Source organism: Blastomyces dermatitidis (genome assembly GCF_000003525.1).
Source record: "Blastomyces dermatitidis ER-3 genomic scaffold supercont1.6, whole genome shotgun sequence".
NCBI lineage: Eukaryota > Fungi > Ascomycota > Eurotiomycetes > Onygenales > Ajellomycetaceae > Blastomyces > Blastomyces dermatitidis.
The window spans coordinates 240,613-265,996 of NW_025544779.1; the positions used below are offsets into that span (position 1 = coordinate 240,613).

The window sequence follows — 25,384 nt, forward strand, 5'->3', positions numbered from 1 at the left end:
TTCTGGAGCTTGTCAGGTACTGTAGGAACAATCCGAGTTGATAGATCGTATCTCGATCTAGGGTTAGGGTTAAATTTCCCAAACGCTGATTAAGCAGACGTGATAATTTGGCCGTCGCGACGCGTCTCACCACAACCCCAGTGAATTCCAATCCCAACGTCGCCGACGACACCGACGACGTCAAGATTGAGCAGGGCGTTTTAATCACACATATCTGTGCCATTTTCCACTAGGATATCTGCTCCAGTTTTTGTTGTATAGATTGCGCTGTCGCGTCGTATTGCGCTGTCCCAAATGGCTTCAGAAACCGTTAGGCTCAGAGGACGTCCAGCCCGTGAGTGATTCCCGCCTCAAATAATTGTTGCAAGCTTCATTAAATTGCTTAGTTCAGAATGGATGTTCTGTCGGATATCATTTTTCAATCTCAGCGTTAATAGTTGTTTCTCCATGCAGATACGCCGGGAACCACCATTCTAAGTTACACCCCAAATGGCCGACAAGTGATCACCGCCGGGTCCAACTCTGCAATTCGAATATTCACAATTGGAGAAAAAGATGAACCAAAGACTGTGGATGATGGAGTGGACGGGCGTTTGGGAATTGTTGCTACTGTACTATTTGCCAGTTTCCGTTTAATCGTGAAGATATTTGGCATCGATAAACTAACCCTGCATTTACTCCGAAATAGAATGATTCGTTCATTATGGGCGCTGAAGATGGCACGGTATGGAAATATGAATTAGCAACAGGTCAAATGGATAAATTGCTGGTCCGTTGCGCATTACCCGTGCGAGACCTGTCACTATCAAAGGATGGGGATTGGGTGGCTGTTGCCAGCGAGTATGCATTCTCTTACGCTCTATTGCTTCAAATGTTCTTAAGCTGACCGCGACAAATTTTTGTTCTCAGTGAACTCGTGGTCAAGATTGTTAATATTCACGATATGACTATTGTAAAATATCTACGGGATCAGTCCAAGGGCGTTAAACATGTGAACTTCGACCCTAGTGGACGTTTCATTGCAGTATCAGGCTCTGATGGGATAATTTATATATACTCCATCGACAGCCCGCAGCCGGAGCTTGTTAAGAAAATTGATGGGATAATTGGCAGACTGGAAACAGACCATGAAGCTACATCGCGGGCCGTGTGGCATCCAGATGCACGAGCATTTGCTGCGGTTGAGCCGACAAGAGATATTGCCATAGTGTCTACTAGAGATTGGACGAAACAAAATGTTTTCCCTGCTGGCCATAATGCAGATATTACTGCACTTGCCTGGTCTCCGAACGGCGCTCTATTGGCAAGTGCTGGGGCAGATCGGCAAATTTTGCTTTGGGAGACGAAGAGCCAAAGCATTTTGCGGAGATATGACATACCGAATGTGATAAATCTTGCTTGGCACCCTGTCGACAATACCCTCTCTTTTACTACTTCCGATGGAGAATTATTCATTTATGAAGATTTTGTCCCCCCAGAATACAAATCACTGCTTGATAAACCACTGGAAAGCGCGCCCTTACTCTCTGCGGCTCACGAAGAGCATAGAAGTATTCCAAGCAGGCCGTTGACGAATGGCGTACGGACTGGCCTGGAAAGTCGCCAGAGACGTGGCACCCCAGATTCCCTAGATGATATTTTAGGCCCCATGGACGAAGATGACGGTTTCATTGAAGACGACGATGGAGCTGGCTATGTAGAAATCAACGAATTCGGCAAACGAGCTCCTAATTTCCGGGATGACCTGGACGGACATGATCATAAACGACAGATGGGCATGTCCTTGCAGTCGAAACGACATGCCTCATTTCAGCCCGGCAGTACCCCTTGGAGAGGTGACAGAAGATATCTCTGTAAGTCAGCCGGGATATGATTCCACCATATACCTTCTACTAAACTACTATATAGGTCTTAACCTAATTGGATTCGTTTGGACTGTTAACCAAGAGACACACCATACCGTCACGGTTGAGTTTTACGATCGGGAACGGTTTCGAGACTTTCATTTTACAGACCCCTTTTTATATGACAAAGCCTGCCTGAGTAGGTTACCTATCCCGACTTACAGTAGTAAATATTCGTGTGCTAAGCTCTTGTAGATGAGAAGGGCGCTTTATTTTCTTGCCAACCATCGGGTGACCATCCAGCTACAATATTTTATCGCCCTCATGAAACGTGGACAGTACGGGCTGATTGGCGAACTCAACTTCCTGAAGGAGAAAGTATCACCGGTTAGTAGGAGTCACCGCTGGTGGTTGGGTTTAGCTGCTAACCATGCATTAAACAGCCATTGCGCTAAGCAATTCTTATATTGTTGTCACTACCTCTGCCGATTATGTCCGAGTTTATACACTTTGCGGTACTCCGTTCCGAATTTATAGGCAGAAGAGCCGGAGCGTTACTTGTGCGGCATGGAGAGACTATGTCCTAACCGTAGGAAACGGGCCCGTTGGCAGTGATGGAATCACTACATTAACCTACTCTATCGAAAATGTCAAGCGGGACGAAATTTACCAGAACGAAGATCACGTAGCTCTACCTGATTCCACCGAGCTTCGAAGTGTTTTCTTTTCAGATACTGGTGTATGCTTTATAACACTTTTTTTTTTTTTTTTTTTAATTTGCTCTGACTGAAAATATGATGCTGACATTCCTCTAGGACCCTTACATATACGATTCTTCAGGGGTGCTGTTAGTATTAGAACACTGGCGAGAACGTGGACAGGCGCGCTGGGTACCGGTTCTTGACACTAAGCTCATGGACCGCCTTAGTGGCGGACGGAAAGAAGAGACGTACTGGCCGGTCGCCGTGGCGCAGGATGCGTTCCACTGTATAATTCTCAAAGGCGGAGATCAATATCCTTACTTCCCCCGACCATTACTTAGCGAATTCGAATTCAAGATTCCAATATTCTCAAAGCCGAAGAAGCCATCTCCTAGGGATGGCGAGGACGAAGACATGGACGATGCTGCAGGTCGTGACTCTGTTAATAAGCTTGAAGAGGCGTTTATACGTTCCAGCCTCTTCCTCAGTCTGCTGAGTGACCGTGTCACAGCCTCAGAAGCTACGGGCGGTAGCGGAGAGGTGGAATTGCGGAGGAAGGAGATCGATATTGACAAGATTGTGTTGCAGTTGCTAGCAGTTGAATGCCGGGAGGGCGAAGAGAGGGGGATGAAGGCCCTTGAACTCGTTTCCATGATGCGGGATCGTAGCGGGAAGATGTTGGATGCTGCGCGCAAGGTTGCCCAGCGGTATGAACGGACTGTTCTAGATGAGAAGATTAAGGAGTTGGCGGAACGGCGGCTTATGGGTGCGGAGGATGATGATAATGATGATGACGAACTTGCTTGAATATTGGGAAATAAGACATCTAGCTACTACTACATCTGTAACATCGCTATGTATTTCAGGTGTGAAATTACATCCTGCGTGTGCAAAATATAGAATATTTTTATAGTCTATGATCTTTACGGAAAGCTATATATATGGCTTTATACAGATTGACACCCTGATTGCGGCAATGGTCCCGGATGTTACCTTGTCTCCACAGGGTTCTTGCAGGCGGGCGGAGGCTGTAGAAGAATGCCATACTACAAATCACATACTCCCTATGTAGCAATCTGAAGGTTGGAATAAGAAAAGCCCTCTAACCCAAAACAATCTAGCATAAATTCTACGTCATTTGCCAAGCCTACCTAAACCATAGACACTCATGCAAATTCAAAGTACGCGAGAAGGTGACTCTAGATATCATGCACCCTTTGACCAATCAAGTACTTCTCATTTCCCTTTTGCGATGAGCTTTATGTTTCCTTAATCTCAGGAATAACAAACCATGGCCAAGCTCCGCTTCCCCCATCATCTCCGCCAAAGTAGCATTCTCCTCACCCAGTCCCGTCCCCCACAAGGGACACAGGCCGCACCGCTACATCCCCCAACGATACAGCTCTGTGCCCCACACCGTGCCGATGTGCGTGTTCCCCGTCGATATCTGGCTCAGATCCGCCATGATGACTCTACAGAACTAGGCTTCTTGCAGCCTACGCCGGTTTACTTCTCTGCCTACAATCCTCAGCGATGGAGTATGGGGCTGGGCAATGATAATGACAACGGGGACCATAAGCCAGTAGATGAGCGGATATTGAAGCTAGGGAAAAGTATAACCCCTTCCTTATATCCATTGATACCTTTCGCGTATTTTTGTTTCCAAAAAATGTCTTTGGATAGTTGGCTAACCGTTTTCACACTTCCTCCCCACAGCTCTTCGCATCCTCTCCTCCCATCTTCCAGGCATCCTTGTCAACCCACTACCACAAGAGATCCTTTCACCCAACATATCTCTTCATCTGTTCCCTTCGACACACCCCCACCTCCCTACAGTGAAAGGCAGAGTGCCCTACCGCGCAGCTTTGTGGACAGCCCCAGTAGCCTGGGGAAGTGTCCCCATAGTCGGCAACGTCCGGTTAGAGATTATGAGCGAACGAATGGTGAATGCGCCATCCATCGTGGAATACGATGAAGAGCATAGATACGGTGATGAGAAGCTAGTAGTGCGCTGGCGAACTGAAGGCGGGGAGACCGATTCCACTGGCTACTTCAGGAAATCTAGTCCAAAAGGCATTACACCGGCCGCCAATGGGAGAACTGCGACGAATGGCTCTACTACTGCCAATGGAGATATCGGGAGTAGTCGTACAACGCAATCAGCGCTGTCATCCTCATCTAATGGAACAAATCGTGGCCTCAGCAAGCTGTTAGGCGGGGACGCGCCGATTTTTAAATTAGGCAAAGAAGAACAGTTTAGCGGGCTGTTCATCTTCTTGTTTGATGACCAGGGCCGCATTGCCAGCCATACGATTGAACATGCGGACGAGAGTAGTGGGTGGGATAGGACCGCGAGGGTTGTCACCCTAACAGACTGGCTGCTTGGAAAGGCCAAATGGGGGGGATCCCGAGGCGATGCTGGCGCTACGCCTGCACTCGCTGTTGGTCTAGAGCTTTCGCGGGAGGACAAAATGTTGTTCAAAAACGACCCTTGAAAGTGAATTCAAGATGATATACCTAGGACGCACGCACGCAGTTTGCCATACCCAAGTGTCTGCTTACTCGTTTACTTTGAATCGCGCCGTCATAATTTTCCAAACTTTCCCATCCCTTCTTCAGCGCGCCATACAATAGTTTTGGTCCGTTGTTTTCTTTCAAAATGATCTGCATTGGCGTCCTCGAGGGATTTTCCTAATTTTCCATTCAGATCGAGCATGGCTTTCTTCCTTTTGTTGTCACATAATTATAGTCTCTACCACTACTTCCCTGTCCTTGATTCTATCTCACTGTCACTTCCTATTCCCCATATCCGGACATGAGGTACCGACAGAATTGAGTGGGGCAAATTTTCTTCTCTTGGAATTCATAGGTTGGACAGCAGACCGCGGAGTTTGGGAATGGCAGCGTCCAGGCGACTATCCCTTACGGCTAAAGATATGTATACTAATTTTTTCCCTGTGTCTGTCTCATTTTCCCCTTTGTCGATTTCAATTTCAATTTTCTACCTTCAGTCTTCGGGCGCGCACTACGGGAGCTGGGAATTGGGCTGCGGTTTGGAAATTGATTATTCGAATATATGAGCAATTGTGCATGGATGTATTGTATGTACATGTACATGTACGTATCAACACATATGTCCACAAAGGAGACGTATAAACGCAATCTCCACTTTTACAAACGATTAGTTGTGATCCTTCTTCAGACACCTAACTAAACTTCATGCTTCACCATTTGAAAAAAATAAATAGAAAACCCATTTTATACCGTATTAAATTTCCTCCTACCCGTTTTCTTTTTCTTTTTCTTTCTATTACTCATTCTACCTCACAGCCCAATATTTCATTATCAGTTAAATATAATGTATGTGCCCCTTTTTCACCATATCATATGCAGGCGGAACTCTAGCGAACAAAAATGTAAGAGGATGCAACCGAAAATCCCAAAACAAGAGAAGGGAAATACACAACCGAGAAACCAAGAAATTACAGAGGTGACATTAAAATGAAAAACCTCCACTCTCATAACCCCTGAACAAATGTCTACCCGCTCTTTTTCCCTTTCAGGAAATTATATGTCAATGACATTCACACACTTATCATCTCACTTTTTTTGAAACACCAGGCGCTTTCAATCCTCCAAAAACAAGTGCACAAACGGCCAACATCCCCAAGCCACCAACCATATACGCCACCTCCCGCCCCGCCCACCAAAACAATGTACAAAAGACAATCGGACCTGACGCCCTCCCCGCTTGGCCCCAGCTCCTCAACCTACCCAAAAATGCTCCCCGTTCACCCTCGCCAGCTTCCAAACTGCCCAGGCTATTTAAGCCGGTGACCACCGTTGCACTGGTGACTGCCAGCAGGCACCCGGCGCCGTAGAGACCTGATACAGTGGAAACACGAGATAGGAGGAAGAACGAGAGTGTGCACGCAGCAACACCAATACGGACGGTCAGGAGCGGTGGCAGACGGCGAACCACCGTTCCTTGGAGGAGGGAGGCGAGGAGGCCCATGACGGAGAGGAGGCGGCCGTTTAGGGCGGATGGGGAAAGAGATGGGTTTGTGGAAGCGTAGAGGGTGGTGGTTAAGAAGGGGAGGGAGAATTCGAGGCCGGAGAAGGGGAGGAGGAAGAGGAAGTGGGTTAGGTTTAGGAGGATTGGGGGGTTGGTGTATTCTTTTTTTGGTGTTGGCGTGATGTTGATATCAGAGGACGATTTCCGCTCCGCTTTCATGTCGTTCCCGTTCGATTCGCCACCTGCAGTGGCTGTAGCAGTGGGAGAATCCTTCCGAAGCTTCGCAAATCGTGGATGCGTTTCCGGCAGACAGAAGTATATATAAACCGTCTCCACCACAATAAGGAGTAACGAACAGCCCGCCGCAGTCGCGAACGGATTATCCGCCACGGTCGTAATCCCCGCCAACGCCGCCCCCATCGCCGGCCCAAACGTAAACGCAACACTAAAACACGCGCCCACAAGTGCCATTGTCGCTCCCCTCTGTCCCTCATCACTAATATCCGTCGCAATGGCATTCGCAATTTGCACATTCCCCTCGCTCAGACCCCCGACAATCCGACTACCCAGGAACGTCCGGAAATCCGTCGCAGCTACCCAGAGCGCGACACTGGCGATGTTCCCCGCCATGGAGCAGAGAAGCGCGGTGCGTCGGCCATGATTGTCGGATAGGTGGCCGATAAAGGGGGCCGCAATCGCTTGGAGGAAGGAGAAGAGGGAGCCTAGGGCGCCACCGAGGAGGACGACGTCGTATCGCGAGTCGATGGGACGGGCGAAGGCATTTTTGTAGGCATTTAGGTAGTGTAGAATGCGGTGTAGGAGAGAGGTTGGCGAAGGGTTGCGGTTTAAGTAGAAGGCTAGGAGAGAGGGGAAGAGGGGGAGAATAAAGGTGAAGGAGATCTGGAGGGGGAGGTGCTATGTTAGTTCTGGTTTGTGGTTGCGTGGGATCAATTATGCTGAAAGATTTTGGAAATTTACTTACCAAGTCAAGAAGGAGGGAGATAAATAGGACTTTGAGGATCTGTTTGCGCCGTGACGGAGACACAGTGGTTGCGGCCATCGTTGCGCAAGCCGGAAGAGAAAAGGCCAGGAAGTGAAGAATTTCAGCGCATCCTACGAAGGAAATGAAGGTATATAAAAATGAATTGGTAAACTCCTAACAGATGGCGCACCCTGAAAAAGAAGAAAAGTAGCTTGCAGAGTATGAAACACAGAAGAAACAGAGAGTTGTCGGAACCCTGATGCTGAAACTCGACGCGGAGGTTGGGATACCACGACTCTGTTGATGTCGTCACTCGCGCTGAGCCTCAGGACACGTGATGTTCGACCGCTCAACTTAAGCCTAAAATGTTTTAATTTACTCCCTCCCATAGGATAGGCATCCAAAAGAAAATGGCGGCTTGTTTTACTGCTCTGTACGGACGTATGTACTCTACTTTCTTCGCTTGCGAGCTTCCACTGCATCTACGTCTACGTCGATGTCATTGTCGAACGAAAGAAACAACCAAATAATGATAACTCTCGAACCAAACTTGCATTGTCCCTTGGTATCTCAATCAATACCAACCCTCACTTGCAACTCAATGCCATGACCCTGCACTAGCTACAAAAAGAAGAAAGAAAGCATACAACTCCGCAAAACCCCTAATAAAAAGGGACGGGAGGGGAAAAAAAAAAAAAAAAGCAAGTCGTAAAAAGGCGCCGTGAGTCTCGAATTCCAAATGGAAAAGAGAAAGGTCAAGGCAAAGATCCAAGCCAAACCTCCCGGCCCTCTGCAGCCCCATTTCACCCCTTTTCGTTTTAGATGATAGAAAAGAAGAGAAGGAAAAGGGAAGCAGAGAGATCGGCAAATATTCATCACCACGCGGCACCTGTCGTCAAATTCGTCTCACAACCGCGACACACCCATTTGCTGTGGTGGAGGTTTGGAAGGTGAAGGTTTTGAGGAAAGAAGTGGGCAGTAGATAAAACTACACGGAAGAATAGGGTGTTTTGGGAAAAGAAACCAGACAGATGATAAAAATATGCAGAAAACATGGGGAATAAGATAACCGTTAACAGTGCCAAACGCAACTCACTACCATCACTAATGGGAGGAGTGAGTGCGCTTGGCACAGTTGGTAGGTAACGCTGGAGAGCAATGGGAAATTTCTGCTTTTTGTAAGACAAAAAGAAAGCTGGCTTGGTAATTTGGGGGAGGTCATTAGATAAAATATATAAAAGCAAAACAAAATTTCCTAGAATATGAAATGGGGAAATGGAACATTACATTATGCACGCTTTAAAAGGACCAAACTAAAAAATGACTTCAGAGAGAATAGATCCCAAGCGCCTGTCAATTTGGTTAAATTTTTCATTTCGTCACCGCCGATGAAATCACAGAAACATGCTGGTAGCGTATATAGGTAGGAGGAGGGTAGATGTGAGGGATTTGAGGGCGTGGGGTCTTTCTGGTCTTATATTTCCTTTCCTGTCCGTTCCTTTTCCTTCCAATTATTTTCTTTTTATTTTTATCATTCGTCTTTCCGTTTCGTTTCGTGGGCTTCGTGAGTAAGGTGTCTGCTCAAAATGAAATGTGCTGAGTGTGGGTAGGTGTGGGGGTGAGATTGTTTTTTTGCCTCTCTTGCGATGAGAAAAAGCGCGAGAGCAACAAGGGAGAACATGAGGAGAGGTGACGGTGAGATGGATATCTAGAAAAGATTGAATGCGAAAAAAAAAAAGAAAAGAAAAAAAAAGAAAAGAAAAGAAAAGAAAAAGAAAAAGGGACTGGGGTATTCGGTATTTGGCCACATGGTAGAGAAATCGCGGTGTGCAATGGATGTCAATGGAGAGGGAACATGCGGAGAGAGAACATGAGGAGAGAGCAAGGTTGAGGTACAGAGATGATCAAGCGGTTGGTTCAGAGTTATCCTAGAGAGGCAAGGGGAGGGAATCTTTCTCTTACCCCGGCTCCGTCAAGAGCCTTACACAGTGTGATCCGTAGGGGCTGGGGTGCCTTGAGATGGTGGGGGCGGTCCCTGCGCGTTATTATAACCGCCGCGACCACGGCCACGATATTCACCCCCACGACCGCGCCCGCGCCCGCGATATTCACCACGATCGCCACGGAAGCCTCCACGTCCCCGGAACCCCTCACCACGAGGTCCACCACGGCCACGGAAGCCTCTGCCGCGTCCACTATTTTGCCTAGTGTGGTGGCTGACAACTGGTTTGAAACCGTCATTTGGCTCTGGAGTAGCCCCGCCTGTGGAGTTCTGCACTGGAATATCTTCAGCCCAGCTACCGGACGTGGGGAGTGTTGGTGGCGCACCTTGTGTTGTTGTTGTTGTTGATGTCGCTTCTACATCGGCTTTCTCGACTTCGACCCACCCCTCAGCAGTGGTAGAAGCAGACATGTTTGATCCTTGGTTATCCCATTTCAATTGAGCTATTGGGTTTGCGGCTTCGTTGTTAACAGCGGATTGGCTTGGGGGAGAGGAAGTTTCTTCTGGATGTGGCGTTCCAGAAGATGAAAATCCGTTTGTGGTAGTGGTTTGTTGAGTAGCCAAAGAAGGGTCATGAAGTTCAGTCATACCAGCGTTGGCCATGGTAGGGTCGGTAACGGCATTTGTTTCAGCAGCAGAAGCTGATTCGGTGGCTTGGGCCTCCTCAGTCCACCCTTCAGTAGCCGGGGGGGTGTATTCTAGAGAAACTTGTTTCACCCTCGAGTCTATTACCTCACAGTATTAGAATACAACATGAAACGACCTAGATTTTGAAGGGGATACTCACATGGCACGTCGAGAGGCTCCGCGTCAACACTTGGAACAATGTCCTCCGCGCCATTGATCAGTTTAACCATAGCGCTGACTGCCTCCTCGGTTCCCCCATAGACCTGGAACAACGCACCCTCAAATGCCCGACTGTCACTTGAAGTCTCGTCCCCAGAGCGTCTCATGGCTGCAGCAGCGCGCAAAAATTGACTGAGCACCAGCAATCTTTGTTCAAATGTCTTTTCAGCAGATTCCAGCGTCTCCGCAGTCACTTTCTCTTTGAGGGCGTTTAACTCATCCTTGTGTGCCTTCTCTATTTCAGTTTTCTGGCTGGAGAGGCGATCTTCATAGTATTGCCCATATTGTTTGTACTGATTTATTTGCTCCTCGATTTGGAGTACGGCTGCTTGGAGAGCAGGCTTCTTCAAGGCCTGGGCTTTTTGGTCCGCATTGATTTTCTTTTCTGCAACCAGTTCATCGAGAGACTTGCCTGGGTTTTCTGCAGTGATATTATCCACTTTGGATGTGGCATTCTAAGAGACACGGCTATTAGTCACACAGCTAGCAGAAAAGACAAAAAGGGGAAAAAAAGGTACCAATTTTTTGACAGCATTCCGATGGCTCCTATATCAAGGGGGTTAAGTTAGTTCTATGATAAAAAAAAACCTTTGCTTTAAAGTTGAATGCGGAAAACGTACTTAAGCAGATCCTTCAGAAAGGCGGGTTCATGGGCACCAGCCACCCCATTTGGAGTAGATTCTGTGGCGGGAGTTCCAGGCTTTGGAGAATCTACTACAGCTCCAGACACGCTGGAAGAGTTCTCACCCTTGGCACGCTTCTTCTTAGCTGCCTTGGGTTCAGACTGGAGAGGTGGATTGGTGACAGCAGTAGACATGGCTTGTTGGGGTTACGGAGTGTCGTGTGACGGGCAAGGAAAGCTCAAGATGTTTCCCGCAGGCGCAAGGTGTAAACAAGAGAGTCGCGGGGGACGCGTAAAGGGTATTTGGATCAGGAGTAGTAACGAAGGGGAGTAGGAGAGAAAGGGTGGAGTTGAGGTTGTAGGAGGCTTGCGCGTTGTGGGAGCGTTGTTATTGTTTTGGGGTGGTGGTGGTGGGTGGTGGTGGAGGAGACGAAGTGGTTTGTGGAGAGAGCTTTGCCGCGATGGTCGCCGAGAGAAGGTGGCAGAATTTGCGCGGCGGTCAGCTCTCTGCCAGCTTCATAGAAGTGATGTACTGTACAGTGCGGAACATGAGTGATTTATTTCTTGGTATGTAGAGGCAATTAATAATTCTCTTTGATCAATTTTGGTCCTACTAAGAAAACATTGTATCAGGATCTGGTTCATTCCCTGTTTGAAATTATTTACTCAATTCACGACAAATCATCTACACCTATCCTATGGTGCAGCGGCTGGACAATTGGATCCCAAACTGAACAACACAACAATGCATTCAATTGATACTATGTATAATGATGAAACTGCATTAAAGATAACTGAATACAGCAACGCCAATCCGTTCAGGGTATCATGTAAAAAGAAGAGAAAATCCCATGGTATCCCAAAACAGGAAAGCCCAACGCCATTGCTTTTCCCCGTTCGTTGCCAATTGATCGAAAATCCTCGGAGACCGCGCGTAGGGTTTAATTCATCCTTTGAATTTCCGTAGCGTACCCTGATAGGCAATATTGCGGGCCTCATGTTAGCCAGACCCGCTGCTTCAACGTGTAACCCACACGGGGAGTCAGAACCCACTTCTGTCACCTTCCTGATGCTTCTCGCTGAGAGAATTTTCTCTCCGCCTTTTCTTGAACGGATGGAGGCCTCGCGCATTAATCTGGAAAAAGGAAAGGGTCATTTTCACGAGCAATGATAATGATTCTGAATCCCCTATCGAGAAGGACAATTCGAGCTAGGAGGGGGACCAATGCCTACTCTTGTATGAAGAGCATGTAGTCCAGGAAAATCTGCTAAGTTAAAACCAAATGGAAAAATTAGTTAACAGTATTCAAGAGGACGTCTTTAGAACGTATAAAGTACTATTAATTGGAACAGACCAAGATATCTGCATTTTTAGAGATATTGCGCCTTGAATGGGCTTTCACGATGCGCTTAACTGTTGCGCGCGGATACAACTTGGGAGCGACAACCATAGTCAATATAGGAGAAGGAGATCCCCTCTTGTAATATCCCTAGATACTGTATGCATATAATAGAAGCACACTGAGGATCGTTCCTTGCAGTTGTCAATCATGTAAATGTAAGTTAAGAGGCTTCGTCTGATCATCTCGGCGCGCCTCTGCTGTTTGTTTCTGTTGTTTACTCAATGCCAAGACCTAACTATCACGTGCAAAATTTAGAACTCTTGGCTGATGTCATATCGGATAAAGCATAGTCCGATAGATGGACTAGTCCAAATACGGAACGATGCAGCGGAATGGGCGAAATCTGATCTCTGGTTGGCTGGAAGCTTGTCCGCACTCAATCGGGGAATCAAACCAGCCTCATCATTGTATTCTTTCTGATTCTTCCAAGCCATCAGGTGCAGAAAAGGACAACTCTGAAACTGTGGTCGAGTCAAAGTCATTGGCTGTATATATATGTGTATATATATATATATACAGAACCTCCGCTAATTGTTTCGGGGCTACCTACGCGACTATTGTTGGTCAATTGCCCATTGAGCCGCTATTTTGATTCAACCACACATCTAACATCTGGACGTTGCTGTTCAGCTTCGATACAAAGGGCATCTACCAACCACATCGCTTCTCCCATTAACCCGGCGCCCGTTACCATGCGTTTCGGCCTCACCCTCAGAAACTCTATTTATCCGCCTTGGAAGGACCATTACATCGACTACAAGAAACTCAAACAGCTGCTGCGCGAGCATGAAACCAGGGACGGCTCGCAGGATGGAAGTAGTGATGAAAGCCCCGAATGGACGGACCAGGATGAGGAGACTTTCGTTCAGGAGCTTATCAATGTTCAGCTCGACAAGGTCAATGCCTTCCAGGTCAACACCTATAAGCAACTACGGGATCGGACCTCAGACTGCGAGGCCAAGCTAGAACCGTTGGTTGTTAAGGATGACGGTTCTCATCAGGTAAAGGATCCCGATCAGAGGAGGGAGACGGCTGAGAGCGCCATGAAAGACCTGGATGCGATTACCAAGGAGCTTAGTGAGTTGGAAAAGTTCAGCCGTATCAATTTTACTGGGTTTCTAAAGGCCGCAAAGAAACATGATCGGAAAAGAGGCACTCGCTATAAGGTAAGGCCACTGCTTCAGGTGCGATTGTCCCAGCTTCCGTTTAATTCGGAAGACTATTCCCCGCTTCTCTATCGACTCTCGACTATGTACTCCTTCATCCGCCAGAACCTGGGCCACATTGGCCACGAACAATCTACTGAAGGAGCGCCCGCGGTGGATGTGCACTTGGGCCAGGATGCATATACCTCGCATAAATTTTGGGTGCATATGGACAATGTCCTAGAAGTGAAAACGTACATTCTCCGCCGCCTGCCCGTTCTGGTTTACAACCCCAGCGTGTCCGCCAAAGACCTACAAATGACCCATAAGGACCCCACAATTACTTCTCTTTATTTTGATGGTCCCAAGTTTGAATTGTATAACCAGAAGGTTGCTAAAACCCCTGGTGCCAGCTCGTTGCGTCTTCGCTGGACTGGCCAATTGAAAGATCGACCAGAGATTTTCCTAGAGAAGAAAGCCATGAGTGACGGGGATAGCAGCAAGGAAGTCAGAGTCCGCCTCAAGGAGAAGCATATCAAATCATTCCTAAAGGGGGAATACAAAATGGAAAAGATCATTAACAGGATGGAGAACCGTGACGTTCTGGCTTCAGAGGATGCTGATGCTCTGAGGAGGGATGTTGAGGAAATACAGTCCTTCATTCGAGAGAAGAAGCTCGACCCTGTTTTGCGAGCTACTTATACTCGAACTGCATTCCAGATTCCAGGCGATGATAAACTTAGGATATCCCTCGACACAGATCTGGCTCTAATCAGAGAAGATTCGCTGGATTTCGAACGTCCATGTCGAGATCCCGATAATTGGCATCGCACAGATATTGACGATAGGGAGATGGAGTTTCCGTTTTCAGAAATCCGCCCCGGCGAAATCTCTCGATTCCCTTATGCCCTACTAGAAATCAAAGTACGAGGAGGTAACCTACGCAGAGCAAACAAGGAATGGCTGCTCGATTTAATGTCATCCCACCTCGTCAAGGACGCTCCTCGATTTTCTAAATTTGTCCACGGTGTCGCAGAACTTTTCGAAGATCACGTTAACAGCTTCCCTTTCTGGCTCAGCGAACTGGAGACTGACATCCGTCGAGACCCCGAAATTGCCTTTCAGGAAGAGCAAGAAAGAATTGCAAAACAAGCGGAAGATGAGCTTGCAGTAGGAAGCTTTCTAGGGACAGGTAGTCGTCACAGTCCTTCAACCCGGCCCATGGTTGGATCACCCATCCACAGGGTATTTTCTGCCGAATCCACCCCAGCAGAAAGCACGCGGCCAGTTGACAGCACCCGACCCCTGACATCCGAATCGCAACCTATCCCCATCCAAGAACCAGGGACATTATCCCCACCCCCTTCACTGCCACCCTCTCGCCCCTCCGGTTTACTCTCATTCATCCCACTCACCATGTCCCGCTACGCCGCCGCGCACAGACAGCCCTCCTCCCCACTCCCACCCGGAGTTCGCGCCCCACGAACGTGGATCAAGGACTCCGGCCCCGTCCGCGTCGAAGCCAAAGTATGGCTGGCCAATCAGCGCACCTTCATAAAATGGCAGCACATATGTGTATTGCTTGCCACGCTCTCGCTAGGTCTATATAACGCTGCTTCTGACGATAATACCATTGCGCGCTCGCTGGCGATCGTATACACGTTCTTTGCTGTCTTTGCGGGTTGCTGGGGGTGGTGGATGTATGTGACGCGGGCGCGGTGGATTCGTGAGCGCAGCGGGCGGGATTTCGATAATGTGGCTGGGCCGATGGTTGTTTGTTTGGGCTTGGCTGTGGCGCTTGTGCTGAATTTTTGGTTTAAGGTATGTTTCATGCCTTTCTATTCTATCGTCATATATATATTTTTTAAATATGTGGACTCTCAACTAATTTAATCTGATCAATCGCAGTACACCGCAAAGGTATGGAATGCGGATGAGCCCAGTTCTCCTAAAGGCTCGACTACCTCCCCGGCAAACGCCACCAAGCAGGCTGTAGAGGGTGCGTGGATGCTTGTTAATCAAGCTGCTGCCGCGGCTGGCCGAGGGGGGATATAATGCATGATACATGAGCCTAAATAATATTGTAACTGGACGCTCTGGGCAAATGTCAATATATATGAAAATTTAACACCCTAAAAGTCGGAGAATATGTCGAAATGAGTAGTTGTTTGTCCGAATTGACGATAGTTTGTATATTCTGTATATATCTGATGATCTACTATATGATAAACAGTTGATAGGGGCGGCAGTAAATATGGAGACAAAATCCTGACGATGAGCTCTTTTTTGGGAGGATTTTTTTTTTCTCCTATTCCCTTTGAGTATATAGCCCACTATTTTTGTAGTTATGCTGAATATTATAATTTTTTGAATACTAATTTTTATATTGAGTGGGAAGACATTTTTACTACTCATTGAAAGTATACAAAAGCAGATGAGTATAAGAGTGAGATGAGGTGAGACCATTATTACAACACTGACAAAATAGACAAATAGCTCGCATCCCAAAAATAATCATGAGCGTCCAGGAAATATTGTATAACGACGGAAAGAGAAATGAAAAATAAAAATAAAATAAAAGTAAAAGTAAAAATAAAAATAAACAACGAAGTAGAATAAAGGCAGAGTCAAATATATTGACACCGTAGTGTAATTCATGAATATAAAGCAAATATGAGAAATCAATATCAAACGTAATATGGAATATACACACACACATATGCTCACACTTACTTACACAATACACACACCATTGTACAGAGTAGAGAGGGGATAGCGGAGAAAAGAAAAAGAAACGTATCAATATTTAGAGGTAAATGAACCCCCAGAAGCCGGAGCAGTGTAAAATTTGAAAAGCCGAACACAAAATGATGAAACAAATGTAAAGCAAATCGGAAACCAGACACTGACAAGAAAATAAAAGATGAACAAAATGAAGAAACTCAGAAAGGAAAGTGATGACTCCAACCACGGTACCTACCCTTTCGCCTTCTCAGTTTGTCAGCCCTAATTCTCACGCAACTTGTCATCATCATATACACATTAATATTAACAAGCCAAACCACCATGGGCAAATTAAAATTAGTGACCATATACACATGGAAACCGAACTCTAGTCACCGCAATTAAACCAAACGCCGTTCAAGGCCCTGCATAAAAAGGTAGGAAAAAGAAGAAGAGAAGACGAAGAAAAAACGGTACTATCCATGTAAAGGGTAGAGACAACCACTGGGGAAAAATGCGACGGAAAGGGAAATTTAGATAAAAAAAGGAAGCGGGTTGAGCGGAGGATTGAACTTGGTAGATGGCAGAATGGTAAGTAGATTCTCCATTTGTTCTCCCAAGTAAGGTTCCCCCCACCCCCTTTTTCTTTGTCCGCCAGTCCGATGTTCGCTGATCCCATTAGAAGCGATATCGAAAGATAGACTAAGGTTGGGGGGTTGCGTTGTCTTTTTCATCTATGGCCGATTTACCGAACAAGGGAAGTCGATGACCGAAATATAAGGCGAGCTGCCGTGTAAGACATGGTTGTTGAGTAGAGTCACGTTTCGTGTATATCCATTTGTCAAGCCTTAAAATGGTAGCCCGGAATAGGATAAAAGAGTAATGTAAGAGGGAGCTGGGAATTTCCTGACAAAAGACGCTATATCTTGTTATTCCGGTAGACGAGATGCAACGATGAATAATCTCTTTGTTCAAATGAACAAGGGAACAACAACCTTGGAAGCTGGGAGAGATGCTACTTTGGTTTAGTAATAGGATGCCTGTCGCAACTCATAGTTGGGCATGAAGTCGAACCAGTCCGTGCTTGGGTTGTACCTGTATGCCTTGAACTCGACGCCGTATGGTTTCTAAACAGTGGGGGGGGAGGTCATTAGCCCAGCGCCTTAAGAAACAATTAGGAAAAAAATTCAATACGAACCGGCTCAAGCATATACAAAACACCCAACGGGACGTCCAAATCGGCTAACTCCTCCCTCTTCAATCCCCTGAAATAAGCCAGCAGCACACGAGCAACAGACCGGTGACTGACGAGCAGCACATTATCCGTCATTCGCTCAACTTCCACAATCACCGCCTTCAGGCGATTGATGACGTCCAGATACCCTTCCCCGCCAGGGCCGGGATAGCGATAGTGTAGCTTTTGACGCTTGCGGTTGGCATATTCTTCAGGAAATTGTTTGCGGATTTCCTCATAGGTCATGCCTTCCATCTTACCCGCGTTCAGTTCGTCTAACATGCGCATCTGTTTTACGTCATACTCCTCGTCATCGAAGAATTGGACCGTCTGGATCGAGCGGGTAAGCATGGATGACCAAATGCAGAAATTGCGTGGCTCAGCGTTCTGTCCGGCGTATTGCGGGTTGGGCGGTGTGCTGTCGCCAGGGCGTGGGGGGAAATGTGTTGACAGGGCCTTTGACTTTTGGTACTGCTCCCAGAGCTGGCGTTGCTCGCCGATGAATCTTGTCAGAGCCCTTGCGTAACGGATTCCGTTCTCGCTGAGTGGGGAATCGCCCCCGATCCTGCCGGCGACGTTGTCCAAACTTTCACCGTGGCGGCAGATCCAGATCTGTCGCGGGGACAGGTTGAAGTTTAGGAGGTAATACATGACTTGCGACGAGAGGAAGCCGTTGACTTGATGTGCGATCACTTTGCGACTGACATCTATTGTTTGCACATAGGGCATGTTGTGTTTCTCTTCATACTCCCCCAGTGATACATATGATTTCTCATACAGTGCGACACGCTTTTTGAAGTCCTCAAGAGCAAGGGTGGGATCCTGGTCCCTATAATCTGGGCCTGACAATTTCAACCGCATATTTGATTCCAACAGCTCTTTGTCAAGGCATTGGCTTTCTAGGAATAGAACGTTGAGTTCCGGTCCTGCTCGAGCGCGTATACGGTCCATGATCGCCTTGCGGCGTTTCAATGTGCTGTTTGTAGCATCTAGAATACCTATACTACCGCCCTGTTCAAGAATATAATCCAGAAGCTCGTCCAAGGTCAGCAGTGCCACCTGTTCTCTCAACTGAACAGCCTGTTCGTTCGCTGGGTCGAAAAATTGCGCGGACTGGTCTATGGATCCAGCTCCTGTAGATCTCATAGTGCCAATGGCAGGCTCCGGAGACAGCGATGCTGACGATATACTTGCCGACGCCGGCTTAGATTTTGGATATAAATATGGCATATCACTCATGGGGCTAGGGTCTCGCGTGATTCCGTCCTGATCCTGGGGTGTTGGTGACTCGACCGCGGCACCATTCAAAAGAATAGCAGCTGGTGGTAGAATTTCATGTTCGGTATCCCTTCGACCCGAGCTGGAACCGCTGATGCTCATCTCGCGTACAGAATCTCTTATCTCATCCTCAAAGATAGAACTCCGTCCCGCAGAAGGCACAGAGCCACCTGCCGCCACACGTCGACGTTCACCTACGTTGAAGATCTTGGTGTCATGCTGCATCCAGTTCAGATAACGGGCCAGTTTCTTGGTGATGTAGCTCTTGCCACGTGCGGGCAAGCCCACCATGACGATAACCAACTTCGAGCCGACATCTCGCTGCGCAATACGGCCATCGGGAGAGACTTTAGATTTGGTCAGGCCGGGTATATCGAGGGTTGTTGCGCGGTGTTTTCCTGGGGTCGAAGCACCAGAGGAGTGAGAGCGGGCACCACTAAATTCAGCGCAAAGCGAGGCCCACGGTCAGCTTCTATTTTCAGTTCATGTGAAAAATATGATTGTGCAAGGGTCGACGACAGGGAAATCGCAGGATTGTGGGACTTTGGAGAATAGTATCGGGTGCGAATGTAACTAGATAACTGAATAGCCGGGGCCAGGGCCGGGGGTTCACGGGACGGCCCCGCACAGCCCCAAAACCTATATAAGGGCGCCCGACTCCCGAGCTGGATGGAGCAGAAACATGAAGGGCAGACGCAAAGAAATCTCGGCAACTCACATTTGCGGGGAGGGGGGTGCGGTTGAAAGCGGAGTGTCTGTCAGAGCCATCCCGACGCCGTCTCGGCTGGCCTGCGAGGGTGCGTGGGTCGCGGAAAGACTGCGGTGCTGATGATGATGATGATGATGGTGGTGGTGGTGATGCTCAGGCGCCAGGGCGCGCCCGACCACAGTCTTGCATGGAGGCATCAGGCTCGGCTCAGGACTATGATGTATATTGCTAGGACCGTGGCGCCCGTTGGCAGTGAGGTGGTCAGCCATCTTTTAAGCTGGATTGTTTGTGTCCAGAAGACGTTGGGTTGGCGATGGGAATAAAAAGGACAGACTTGGCGATGCTGACTTGTTGTGTTGCTTGGGGCGGCTGGGCGTCACAGCGGGTACATGATGTCACACCCGTTTCCCAGCAAAATACAGGTACCTACCGGCGATGTCCTCCGCCACTCTCAAGCTCCAAGTATGGCTCCGAGGTTGGTTTATGGTTGGAAGCAAAAAAGGTTCAATTGTATGCTTTTTTTTAAGTTCAGCGCTGGGGGTCAACTCGTTATAATTTCTACTAACTTCCCACAATTATGACAAATTTAACTGAGGTAACTTATCGAACGTCCCAGGAACCGGTATCAGCAGATTACACACATAACAACATTATTCTTCAAGAGTAAGTGTGAAAGATCACGACCTCTTGCAAGCTTCATCCTACAGGCTGGAAGCTGGACAACCTGGAAGCTCTGCAGCTCATCAACGTTTGCCAACAAAATCGAGACAAAACACTCGTATGGACTTAGTCCATGTTGGCCACATCCATTATCGCGGTTGGAGAGAGTTTGCCTATTCAAATAATTCAAATTTCCTCAAACCGCACCATACAAACAAAATATACATCTGGTGGCGGGCAGGAAAATAAATGGACTGATCCATGCTAGGGTGAGCCAGTCTGTTGGCGAAAAGGCCCCAATGACTGAACTTTAAGACACCCCAAGTATGGATTTCCTAACTCCCTTACCCCCAAAAACCAACAATTGTCCTCCCAAACTTGGAAAAAGATTACGATCGGTCGCTGTCCAGTTCACTCCAATCTAATCCATTTTGGGTGTCGCATGGCAACCCCAGAATCCCGCTTCGTGTATTCATGGTATTGACTGAGAAGGCTTTGTGTCCTGCACGAATATAAGACCATCATAAAGTTCTGTAGCATCAATATGAGCGGGGAGTAGGTGTAGAGTAGCCAGCGCTTCGAATGTCTCCAAATCATATGGATAATGAGATTGGAGGTCGAACCTAGACAGGTGGTGCTCTAGGCGTATCAGGCGTGGGTCACCAGGGTTGGGCGAGCCAGAAGTATAACGATGCAACATGGAACAGAAATACTACAATAAGCTCGCAGAGCCAGTATTGTATGGTTCGCTGCCTGGAGAGAGCATGACGCTCATGGTGTTATAAGGCTTCAAGTGCTTTAAAATCACCACGTTCGCGTTGTGCATTGTTGCCAGGCCCTGCCCTTATGGAGGTGGCAGCAGGGCCGGATGGTACCACCCAACAGGTGTCACAGGCATGTGCTCTTTATAACCCAATGTCCCTCTTGATGGCGAATCCCGAACCCCGACGTAGCACTCAGGCACCCATAAAAACGTACGGTATGAACGAATATAATATCCCATATCCCGAAACGCACCGCCTCGATTTCATATCGAAATCTAGATCCACTTCCACTTCCATCTGGACCCGACCCCTTCATATCTTCAACGTCAACGTCAACGCCAACAAGCACGCATACGCCGCAATACTCAGCGCCGTCAACACCACCACCACATTCCCACTCGTCCGAAACTTGCGCCTCTGCAAACCATCCACATCCACTTCGTTGAAGAACTGCCTGTTTCCCTGCTGGCGCCGGAAGAGGCCAATGGTCAACACACCAGCGCCATATACGGCAAATAGCGCACCGATGCTGTAGAACTCTGAAGTGAAGATCTTGAGGATGATGAGAGCGAAGGAAAATTGCGAGAGAGAGGTACGGATATAGGCGCCCTCGAAGGTCCGCTGGGCGGCGCGGACTTCGACTAATTCTTCTTGGGTGAGGACTACGGAGCGGGCACGGTGGAGGCGGAGACGGTAGCGGTCCGCGGCACGGCGCTGCAGAGAGGGTTGTTAGTCGGTTTCTGAGGAGGAGATTGTGTGCTGGTGGGAGGAATTTATAACTGACCTCGAACATGATGGATATATCCAGGCGTGGGTAGATTATTTAGAAGGCTGAGTGCTCTGATAGCCGGAAGAGCTGAGGTCCGCACCGATGGCAAACACGTATCTCTTCCTTAACACCACAAGTTGCTACTTCTCCAACAACAGCCGAATGTCGACATCGAAGGTCTTCAAGCTGTTGACAGAAAGATGGATGGAACCCAGCCGGATCACATGGGCGGCGAGATTAGTCAGCCCCGGAATGGGGGATCCATTCGCCCTTTAGCTTCCTTTAACTTCCGGGGAACAGACGATGAACTGTATGTATATCAATTACTCTATCCTATCCATTTACTTTGGCCGTTTGCAATAACTTACTTCGTATACAATAACTAATCTGGAGAGTTTTGATGTTATTTGCTATTTTTACGAACAAGCTATTTGGCGCATTCTTCCGAAAGCGGGCGCACCGAACTGACTCGGGGCTTTCTCCGCAATTATTATTAACTAGCGCCATAGCTAAGCTTTAACCAGCTCCAGTTAAGGTTTTAACTAAGTGGCGTAACTACGTAGTAAGAGTTAACTGCTGGGCTTCGGCTATTTGCTACCCAATCAATGTCCTTGCAACAGCCAGCGGACTCGGCAATTTCCCCCGACGACAAAATACCAACCAGCCAGACCTTGTCTTGATGCTCTGATGATGAAAGAAAATAAGCAACTGCTCCCTTGAAGCCCTCCCTGTGCGCCTTATCTCGCATCGCAACATCATTTCTACGAATTGGCCACCTTGCTATCATCTATTCAGTGCATTTACTTGAGTTCTTCGAGGTCTAACTACTGGAAAGGGCGTCGAGGTGATATAGTTCACCATGACCAAGAAGATTCTAGATGCTCCTGAGGGTGAGGATATTATCCAATTGCTATTGTGTCCTCTTCCCATTAAAACTGGATGCTAATGATGAGGTAGTGGCCAAGCATAACAGCCCTGACAGCTGCTGGGTCGTGCTGTACGGGAAGGTCTACGATGTTAGTGGTCAACCCCTTCTCATCAGATATATCTCGTGCCCCGTTTGGGATTGAGGGCTACATGACCAGGCTGCATATTTCTATGTTTCTTTCTCATACGCTAATAAAAGGTCATGGCTCGACCGAGGAATCTAATAGGTAACGGAATTTCTCCCTCACCATCCTGGCGGTGCGCAAATCATTCTCCAGCTTGCCGGTAAAGATGCGACGGAAGAATACGACCCGATCCACCCTTCCGGCACCCTGGAGGAGAATCTTAAGCCAGAAGCATGTCTGGGCACCATTGATCCAGAGGCGTTGTCGAAGGCAGTCTCTCAAACTGAATCCAATACCAAAGCCGAGCGGACACGCAACGAAGCGCCGGCGATGTCCTCGCTCTTAAACCTCGACGACATAGAAGAAGCAGCCACGAAACAAATCAGTAAGAAGGCTTGGGCATATTACTTCTCTGCCGCGGACGATCTTATCTCTAAATCACTAAATAACACTATCTATCGCTCCATCCTCCTCCGTCCTCGAGTCTTCGTCGACTGCACAAACTGCGACCTCACCACCATCGCACTAGGCCATAAACTCGGATTACCCATCTATGTCTGCCCAGCAGCCATGGCCCGCCTCGCGCATCCAGTGGGAGAAGCAGGGATTGCCGCTGCCTGCTCCAAATTCGGCGCCATGCAACTAATCTCTAACAATGCTTCCATGACCCCGGAGGAAATCGTACAAAACGCAACGTCAGACCAAGTTTTCGGCTGGCAAATATATGTCCAAACCCAGCGCAAGAAGAGCGAAGCAATGCTCGCCCGCATCAATAAGCTCAAATCCATAAAATTCGTCTGTCTGACCCTCGACGCCCCCGTTCCGGCCAAACGCGAACATGACGAACGCACCCGCGCAGTCGCGCAGGCGACCTCCGTGTTCAACCTCCTTAGGGAGTCCGGAGGCACACCAATCGAGGGCGGCGCGGGTATCGGCCAGCAGTTGTTCGCCGGTACGGACCCGTCGCTCACCTGGTCCACGACTCTTCCCTGGCTAGCGCAGCATACGAATTTACCTATCGTGCTAAAGGGCATACAGACGCATGAGGATGCATATATCGCATCGTTGCATGCGCCGCAGGTCAAGGCGATTATCTTGTCGAACCACGGGGGGCGGTCGATGGACACGGCGCCGCCAGCAGTGCATACGCTGTTGGAGATTCGGAAGTTCTGCCCAGAAGTGTTCGACAGGTTGGAGGTGTGGGTTGATGGGGGGATTAAGCGGGGAACGGATGTGGTAAAGGCGTTGTGTCTAGGAGCACGATGTGTAGGGATTGGTAGAGCGCCATTATTTGGGCTTGGGGCTGGTGGGGTCGAAGGTGTTGAGCGGGTGTTGGAGAGTACGCTTGTCCCCTGTCCCTTATTTCCCTCTTTTCCTTCGTACTGGAACTGGTATTCCCGCTTGTGGGAAAGATTGCAGAGTATACATCATACTAACAGAGGTCCTTTCCTCATTAGTTCTCTCCACAGAAACCAAGACAGCTATGCGTCTTCTGGGCGTCGACAAGGTCGAGGACCTAGGCATGCAACACGTAAGTTATTCATCCACAATCACTATACAAAATATATATCTTATTTCCCCATTTATCCCTACCTATAAAAAAATCTAACACGTTCAAAATAATGCAGATCAATGCGCGCGCAGTGGAACAGCAGATATATGATGGCCCGGCAGGCCTGCACGCTCTGGACCTCTTGGTGAAACCCAAGCTATAAATCTTGAAACGTTAAACTTCTTGTTTTGGGTATCCATCTTTATAAATATATATGTGGCCCTTATAGATAGAATGCAATTTATGTGTCTGTTATGTAGTAGATAAAGCTAGGTTACATTTCGAGTGCACAGGAATGTGAGGAGATATATATCCAAGTTCCAGATCTACGGACTACGGCTTTCCGAACTACATTATTTCACATAATTTATTTCATATCATGAGCATGATTCCCTAGTGGTTGGTCTACGTCGACTTTTCCATTCCTGAAAGCTCAATTCTCACTACTTGTCACCACTAGTTACCTGCAAGTGCGATCCAATCTCTACATTTCTTATGTAAATTACCTCACTGAGCATTTCCAAAACTAGTATAGAACTCCCGGCATGCATCCTTTGTAAACTTTGCTTTACTTTTGAGGGTGCGGGTATGTTTGTCCGAATCATTGAGCTAGATTTGTTGCTCAATCCAACTAATTATGCACGACCAAGGCTTAAGAGACCTGAATCTTTCACTAATTTGCCCGGGAAGCGAGACAGAGCAGGCAGTAAGTGCCGTTAAATCTCAATTTCCCATGTTCATTATATAAATATCAAGGGTAATAATAAGTCTAAGAACAGGGGCGAACCATGAAGCGACTGAAATGCGACAAAAAAAAAAAAAAAAAAAAAAAAAAAAAAAAAAAAAAAGGAGAAGAAAGAAAGAAAGTGATGGAGGTGGAAGGTTGGTTGATTGTATAGCCGCGCAGCATCTAATGAATAGGTGTGTGGGTCACGTGGCCTCATATAGGGCATCCGGCCAACAGAAAGAGCGAAAATGGACAAACCAAATAATCCAAACTATCAAAATGATGGGGAATAGAGAATAGAAAAATGTTCAAACCATCAAAAATAATGTGGCCTAACAAACAGAACCAGAAAGGG

At 47.8% G+C, this 25,384-nt stretch overlaps 8 protein-coding genes across 11 annotated transcripts; 4 read left to right on the forward strand and 4 right to left on the reverse strand.

Moving 5' to 3' along the window:
- Positions 1-80: 80 nt before the first annotated feature.
- On the forward strand, positions 81-3,643 carry BDCG_05715 (chromosome transmission fidelity protein 4). Its single transcript, XM_045421403.1, has 8 exons — positions 81-334; positions 454-611; positions 689-840; positions 910-1,853; positions 1,909-2,043; positions 2,100-2,231; positions 2,288-2,583; positions 2,660-3,643. The coding sequence occupies exons 1-8, from the start codon at positions 295-297 to the stop codon at positions 3,350-3,352; spliced, it is 2,550 nt and encodes an 849-aa protein (XP_045277297.1). The 5' UTR covers positions 81-294; the 3' UTR covers positions 3,353-3,643.
- Positions 3,644-3,714: 71 nt separating this feature from the next.
- Positions 3,715-5,982, forward strand: BDCG_05716 (chromosome transmission fidelity protein 4). Its single transcript, XM_045421404.1, has 2 exons — positions 3,715-4,158; positions 4,262-5,982. The coding sequence occupies exons 1-2, from the start codon at positions 3,837-3,839 to the stop codon at positions 5,038-5,040; spliced, it is 1,101 nt and encodes a 366-aa protein (XP_045277298.1). The 5' UTR covers positions 3,715-3,836; the 3' UTR covers positions 5,041-5,982.
- BDCG_05717 (tetracycline transporter) lies at positions 5,582-7,814 on the reverse strand. Its single transcript, XM_045421405.1, has 2 exons — positions 7,543-7,814; positions 5,582-7,460 (listed from the first exon to the last, which is right to left on the reverse strand). Exons 1-2 carry the CDS (start codon positions 7,618-7,620, stop codon positions 6,141-6,143), a joined length of 1,398 nt encoding a protein of 465 aa, XP_045277299.1. The 5' UTR covers positions 7,621-7,814; the 3' UTR covers positions 5,582-6,140.
- A 52-nt stretch (positions 7,815-7,866) lies between these two features.
- On the reverse strand, positions 7,867-12,587 carry BDCG_05718. Of its 2 annotated transcripts, XM_045421407.1 has the most exons (8): positions 12,368-12,587; positions 12,246-12,277; positions 12,066-12,147; positions 11,011-11,985; positions 10,909-10,936; positions 10,332-10,845; positions 9,871-10,269; positions 7,867-9,819 (listed from the first exon to the last, which is right to left on the reverse strand). In XM_045421407.1, exons 4-8 carry the CDS (start codon positions 11,205-11,207, stop codon positions 9,524-9,526), a joined length of 1,434 nt encoding a protein of 477 aa, XP_045281370.1. In that variant the 5' UTR covers positions 11,208-11,985; positions 12,066-12,147; positions 12,246-12,277; positions 12,368-12,587; the 3' UTR covers positions 7,867-9,523. The 2 variants fall into 2 exon arrangements, with proteins under 2 accessions (XP_045281370.1, XP_045281369.1); XM_045421406.1 differs by having other exon boundaries at positions 12,066-12,277.
- A 210-nt stretch (positions 12,588-12,797) lies between these two features.
- BDCG_05719 (SPX domain-containing protein) lies at positions 12,798-15,958 on the forward strand. The gene is made up of 2 exons (XM_045421408.1): positions 12,798-15,381; positions 15,469-15,958. Exons 1-2 carry the CDS (start codon positions 13,108-13,110, stop codon positions 15,613-15,615), a joined length of 2,421 nt encoding a protein of 806 aa, XP_045277300.1. The 5' UTR covers positions 12,798-13,107; the 3' UTR covers positions 15,616-15,958.
- BDCG_05720 (6-phosphofructo-2-kinase) lies at positions 15,922-19,846 on the reverse strand. The gene is made up of 3 exons (XM_045421409.1): positions 19,515-19,846; positions 17,483-19,232; positions 15,922-17,411 (listed from the first exon to the last, which is right to left on the reverse strand). The coding sequence occupies exons 1-3, from the start codon at positions 19,772-19,774 to the stop codon at positions 17,310-17,312; spliced, it is 2,112 nt and encodes a 703-aa protein (XP_045277301.1). The 5' UTR covers positions 19,775-19,846; the 3' UTR covers positions 15,922-17,309.
- BDCG_05722 (L-lactate dehydrogenase (cytochrome)) lies at positions 19,485-25,134 on the forward strand. Of its 3 annotated transcripts, XM_045421413.1 has the most exons (7): positions 19,486-19,765; positions 19,888-22,008; positions 22,126-22,588; positions 22,656-22,714; positions 22,853-24,089; positions 24,208-24,281; positions 24,379-25,103. In XM_045421413.1, exons 3-7 carry the CDS (start codon positions 22,558-22,560, stop codon positions 24,463-24,465), a joined length of 1,488 nt encoding a protein of 495 aa, XP_045281372.1. In that variant the 5' UTR covers positions 19,486-19,765; positions 19,888-22,008; positions 22,126-22,557; the 3' UTR covers positions 24,466-25,103. The 3 variants fall into 3 exon arrangements, with proteins under 3 accessions (XP_045277303.1, XP_045281372.1, XP_045281371.1); XM_045421412.1 differs by having other exon boundaries at positions 19,486-22,008; XM_045421411.1 differs by having other exon boundaries at positions 19,485-22,588; positions 24,379-25,134.
- BDCG_05721 (uncharacterized protein) lies at positions 19,982-21,875 on the reverse strand. The gene is made up of 2 exons (XM_045421410.1): positions 21,714-21,875; positions 19,982-21,643 (listed from the first exon to the last, which is right to left on the reverse strand). The coding sequence occupies exons 1-2, from the start codon at positions 21,720-21,722 to the stop codon at positions 21,242-21,244; spliced, it is 411 nt and encodes a 136-aa protein (XP_045277302.1). The 5' UTR covers positions 21,723-21,875; the 3' UTR covers positions 19,982-21,241.
- Positions 25,135-25,384: the final 250 nt, after the last annotated feature.

Bases quoted from the DNA above. Each gene is read 5' to 3' on its own strand.
- BDCG_05716 (XM_045421404.1), top strand. From the start codon at position 3,837: ATGGCCAAGCTCCGCTTCCCCCATCATCTCCGCCAAAGTAGCATTCTC. The intron at 4,159-4,261 runs GTATAACCCCTT...TCCTCCCCACAG, and splicing joins GATATTGAAGCTAGGGAAAA to CTCTTCGCATCCTCTCCTCC.
- BDCG_05717 (XM_045421405.1), bottom strand. From the start codon at position 7,620: ATGGCCGCAACCACTGTGTCTCCGTCACGGCGCAAACAGATCCTCAAA. The intron at 7,461-7,542 runs GTAAGTAAATTT...CTCCCCCTCCAG, and splicing joins TCTCCCTCCTTCTTGACTTG to ATCTCCTTCACCTTTATTCT.
- BDCG_05715 (XM_045421403.1), top strand. From the start codon at position 295: ATGGCTTCAGAAACCGTTAGGCTCAGAGGACGTCCAGCCC. The intron at 335-453 runs GTGAGTGATTCC...TTCTCCATGCAG, and splicing joins GCTCAGAGGACGTCCAGCCC to ATACGCCGGGAACCACCATT. The intron at 612-688 runs GTACTATTTGCC...ACTCCGAAATAG, and splicing joins GTTTGGGAATTGTTGCTACT to AATGATTCGTTCATTATGGG.
- BDCG_05720 (XM_045421409.1), bottom strand. From the start codon at position 19,774: ATGGCTGACCACCTCACTGCCAACGGGCGCCACGGTCCTAGCAATATA. The intron at 19,233-19,514 runs GTGAGTTGCCGA...CGCTGAATTTAG, and splicing joins GCACCCCCCTCCCCGCAAAT to TGGTGCCCGCTCTCACTCCT. The intron at 17,412-17,482 runs GTTCGTATTGAA...CCCACTGTTTAG, and splicing joins TTTTGTATATGCTTGAGCCG to AAACCATACGGCGTCGAGTT.
- BDCG_05722 (XM_045421411.1), top strand. From the start codon at position 22,558: ATGACCAAGAAGATTCTAGATGCTCCTGAGG. The intron at 22,589-22,655 runs GTGAGGATATTA...ATGATGAGGTAG, and splicing joins GATTCTAGATGCTCCTGAGG to TGGCCAAGCATAACAGCCCT. The intron at 24,090-24,207 runs GTACGCTTGTCC...TTTCCTCATTAG, and splicing joins TGTTGAGCGGGTGTTGGAGA to TTCTCTCCACAGAAACCAAG.
- BDCG_05718 (XM_045421407.1), bottom strand. From the start codon at position 11,207: ATGTCTACTGCTGTCACCAATCCACCTCTCCAGTCTGAACCCAAGGCA. The intron at 10,937-11,010 runs GTACGTTTTCCG...CCCTTGATATAG, and splicing joins TTTCTGAAGGATCTGCTTAA to GAGCCATCGGAATGCTGTCA. The intron at 10,270-10,331 runs GTGAGTATCCCC...GTGAGGTAATAG, and splicing joins GGAGCCTCTCGACGTGCCAT to ACTCGAGGGTGAAACAAGTT.
- BDCG_05719 (XM_045421408.1), top strand. From the start codon at position 13,108: ATGCGTTTCGGCCTCACCCTCAGAAACTCTATTTATCCGCCTTGGAAG. The intron at 15,382-15,468 runs GTATGTTTCATG...GATCAATCGCAG, and splicing joins TGCTGAATTTTTGGTTTAAG to TACACCGCAAAGGTATGGAA.